This window comes from Orycteropus afer, unplaced genomic scaffold, assembly GCF_000298275.1.
Source record: "Orycteropus afer afer isolate SDZICR_OR568_19922 unplaced genomic scaffold, OryAfe1.0 scaffold00794, whole genome shotgun sequence".
In the NCBI taxonomy this organism is placed as follows: domain Eukaryota; kingdom Metazoa; phylum Chordata; class Mammalia; order Tubulidentata; family Orycteropodidae; genus Orycteropus; species Orycteropus afer.
In genome coordinates, this window is record NW_006922381.1 from 442,836 (window position 1) to 446,921 (window position 4,086).

Below are 4,086 nucleotides of genomic sequence, written 5' to 3' on the forward strand. Positions count from 1 at the left end.
GTGAATTCCTTGACAACCTCAATCTTCTCTCCATTGATTGTGATGCTGCTCCAGTTCTTTTTATATAATGTTACATTGGATTTGCAAAGGTATTCTGAAAGTTCTCTTGACCTAAAAAAGGACCAGTCACAGCACTTAAAACCTGACGGAGCAGTGGAGTGGTCAGGGATTTTAGTTCTAGTGCCTATCCTCCATTGCTGACTCCCACTTGTTCCTTTTACTAACTCTGTGACCTCAGTCAAGTTGCCTGACCTCTTTGCTTTGGTTTCTTTGTCTTTTTAGAACCATTTGTCTTTAGTCAATTCCAATTTACTGTCACCCTCAAGGACAGAGTAGAACTGCCCCATAGGGTTTCCAAGGCTTTGAATTTTTATGGAAGCAGACTGCTAGGGTTTGAACTGCCAACATTTCAGTTAAAGCTCCTCCTGTCTATAAAGAGGAAATGCTGATAGTACCAACATCATGGATCAGTGGCTTTTGAAACTTTAGTCAGATGTCAGTATAAATTCTAGTAAGTTATTCTAGATAAAACTAGATAGGCTCTGAAGAAGAAAATTATTGTAACATTTCAAAGTTAATTCCTAGAGTACAGCTTCCTGGTTTGAATTAAGATTTTTTATTATCGGCTTTCTATAGTCTTCAGTGACTCCGTGGTATAGGTTTGCATGCAGTTTTTGAACTGCAACAGCTGCTTATCCACAAAAAAATATTTCACACATTAGTAGTTATTTGAATCCTAAAATATTTCTTGTGAGTTTTTTTTTCTTTTTTTTAATCTGTTTTTGTTTATTGCAAGCACAAGAGCTGAGATATTTTACTATTTTATATTTTCATTTAAATGATGATTATCATAAATAATAATTATTGATAATTATATATAAATAATTAATGTATTGTGCAGTTTTTATACTGCAAATAAAGTTATGAGCTTGTAACACTTTTACCCTTTTATATTTAGTGTTACAATGGTGGTTTGTATTGTTCACTTTTTTTTTTTTTAATGGTACTTTGTTTTGTGAGACTGTTCTTTGTTTTCTGTATACTCATATTTTCTAAATTATTTTCCTCTCATGTTTATGTTTTCATCCCTCAGTGTCTATGACTTACACATCTGCAGGTTCAGAAAAACTGCAGATTGAACATAGTGAGTGGGGGATGCAATTAAGTGGCTAAGAGAGTCTCCACAGCTGGTTTATAGTAATATTTATGTAACATTTACGTTGTATTGATTTGTGTAGGTTATATGTAAATGCTACATCATTTTATGTAGGGGATTGACCTTCTGTAGATTTTGGTATCCTATGGAGGAGGGCTATGGTGGTATAGTGCCTAATGCATTTGATTGCTAACCAGCAGGCTGGCGGTTCAAACCCACCAGCCACTCCCTGGAAGGAAGGTTGGGCAATCTACTTCCGTACTGATACTGCTTCAGGAACCCAAGGTGGGTTGCTATGAGTTGGGCCCAGCTCGACGGCGATGAGTTTGATTTGGTTTGGTATGGTATTGAGGAGGTGAGATGAAATTGTCCAGAACTGATCCTCTGCACAGATATCTAGTGACAACTATACTTTTTAAAAAAGTTTCAGGTTTGAATGTTTCTTTTACCACTTTTATATTTTCGATTTAAATTGCTAAACAGTAGCTTCATTAACTGCTTTCAGGATTTTTAACTGCTCCTCAGTTTTCATCTTACAGTCTTGTATATTGATAGATTAAATGCAGCCTGATCAATTTGAAACACACACTTTACTTACATATGCCATGTGTGTGAGAGTAGAATTTTACTCAATATAGTTTTCAGTGGTTGGTTTTTGGAAAATACTGTTGATCTCTAGATCTTTCTTCCAAGGTGCCTCTGGGTAGACTCAAATAGCAAATCTTTCATTTAGTTGAGTGCATAAATTCCACCAACAGTGAACTCTACCATAATTAATGTTCTTGTTGTTAGTTGCTATTGGTTTGGTTGTGATTCATGGTGATCCTTTGTGCGCAGAGTAGAGCTGTCAAGACTGTGACTTTTCAAAAGCAGGTTACCAGGGCTGCCTTCTGAGGTGCCTGTGGGTGGGTTTGGACTGTCAACCTCTGGCTTAGTATAGCAGTGCTTAGTTAGCAGTTTATGCCTCCCAGACGCTTCCTACAGCTAATAGTTGTACCTGCTTGTTGGAAGTAATTTCTTTTCAGGTCCCTTGAATTATTTGGTGACTCATTTAGGAATGGTCTGTTTTGTCATATTAATTTGTCTTGTCAGGATAAATCAGTCTTAGAAATTACATTATAATCAAAGGTGTGACTGCTGTGCTGCTTTGTTCTCTACAGGGAAGCAATTAAAACCCAAACTTTGCTTTTTATGGTATACACATTTTCTTGCTGTGGAGGAACAGTAATGAATTTGAGGACAAAGGAAAAATAAAGGCTGTTCTTATCAGTGTTTAAATACTGAAGTTTTTCATTTAACCAACTCCCGCTTCCCTTCAGTTTTACTTATCTTGATTATTTTTAGATAATTGTACATTCATGTGGAATTGTGAAAAATAACCCATATTTCCCATATACCATCAAACTGTTTCCATAGCGGTAAAATTTTCTGTAACTGTAGTATAAATATTAACATAAGAAAACTGACAACAGTGTGCTCCCAACTAATAAAAGAAATAGTAGTCTGCCTGGTGTTTTGTGTGTTTGTTTTCTTGAATAAATTATATACTGTTTAACTCCAGTGAGAAGTGGTTACAGCATTTGGCTGCTAAGCAAAACATTGGCGGTTTGAACCTATTAGCCATTTTGTGGGAAAAAGATGTGGCAGTCTTCGGTAAAGATTTATAATCTTGGAAATCCATGAAGCAGTTGCACTCTCTTATAAAGAGTCTTTCTGAGTCAGAATCATCTCTGTGGCCCTGCGTATTTAAGGGGCATATTCATGTTGTTAGTAGTTGTCTAAGAGTGTGTTTCAAGCTTTATGGTTTAGAAGTGAATATAGGATAGCCTAAGTTTTACACATGATCATGTCAAGCTATATATCAAGTGGTATTGTTTATTGTGATATAACAGTGGTTCTATTACTAAATATTGTTTGGTTGTAGTAACAGTTAACAAACATTAGTATTTCTCTTACTAATTTCTTTTTATATTAATTTTGAAGGTTCTACCTGACTAAGCATAGTTGTAGATAGTGAATGGTTCCACATTGATGATTCTTCATGAAATTCAGTGCTTAAACTTTCCTGAAAATGATTTCTTTTAAAAAATGTTGTTTTGTTTTTGGGTGAAACATCATCTTGTTGGCTTGAACTTTAAAATGATCAGTGTCTAATGCTTTTTAGAACATAATTTTAAACATTTGTATTTTGGCTAGAAGTGACATTTTGTAGTTGATTTTTAATAATTTCCTTTAATGTTAATGATACTGTAAATTGATCGTTTTTGCTGTTAAAATTAGTTGAAACACTGAGGATTAAACTTGTGTTGTCTGAGACTAAATTGTACACTAAAATCGAATTTTAGTACCAATTGCCTTCTACTACATATTACATAATTATGTATGTATGTATGTATGAATGTATGTATGAATTCTACTAATTCATAATTCATACATAATTCTACTACATATTACATAATTACATATTGCTTTCTACTACATATTATATAATTCTATGTAATTAGTAGATTTGTTACTAATTATAAGCAAAAATTATCGTTTTCAGTAATAATGTAAGTTCTTAAAAATTAAGATTGTTCACTGATGTAGTGTATTTATCATTTATCATCTATTAATATCTGTCTATATCAGTCATCTACTGACAGTTACAACTTGATTTACAGTGTGTGATGACTTTTTTTTTAAGAGCTTGTTTTACATTCAGCATCACGCATACATTTAGTTTCATTCCCTGTTTGCCATGTCCAACCCTAACCCAGTCTCCTCCCCTCCATACCCTGCAACCCTCCCCTTGTGTCCCTCATAATTATGCACTCCTGTTTGTCCTGCATTTCCACAGTTTGAATGTTGGTCCTTTGGTGTCCCATGGTCTGTTGCTGTAAGGGATGTATTACCGTGGAGTGTGTGGGTGTGGCATCCTGGGTTGAGTG

At 34.6% G+C, this 4,086-nt stretch overlaps 1 protein-coding gene across 1 annotated transcript in view; it reads left to right on the forward strand.

Annotated features, from left to right (window-relative positions):
• LOC103211795 (histone demethylase UTY-like) overlaps positions 1 to 4,086 on the forward strand; it is a 398,135-nt gene that overhangs the window by 156,114 nt on the left and 237,935 nt on the right. Inside the window, 2 exon segments of the mRNA XM_042783269.1 lie at positions 959 to 971; positions 1,094 to 1,144. Coding sequence (XP_042639203.1) covers positions 959 to 971; positions 1,094 to 1,144 — 64 coding nt within the window.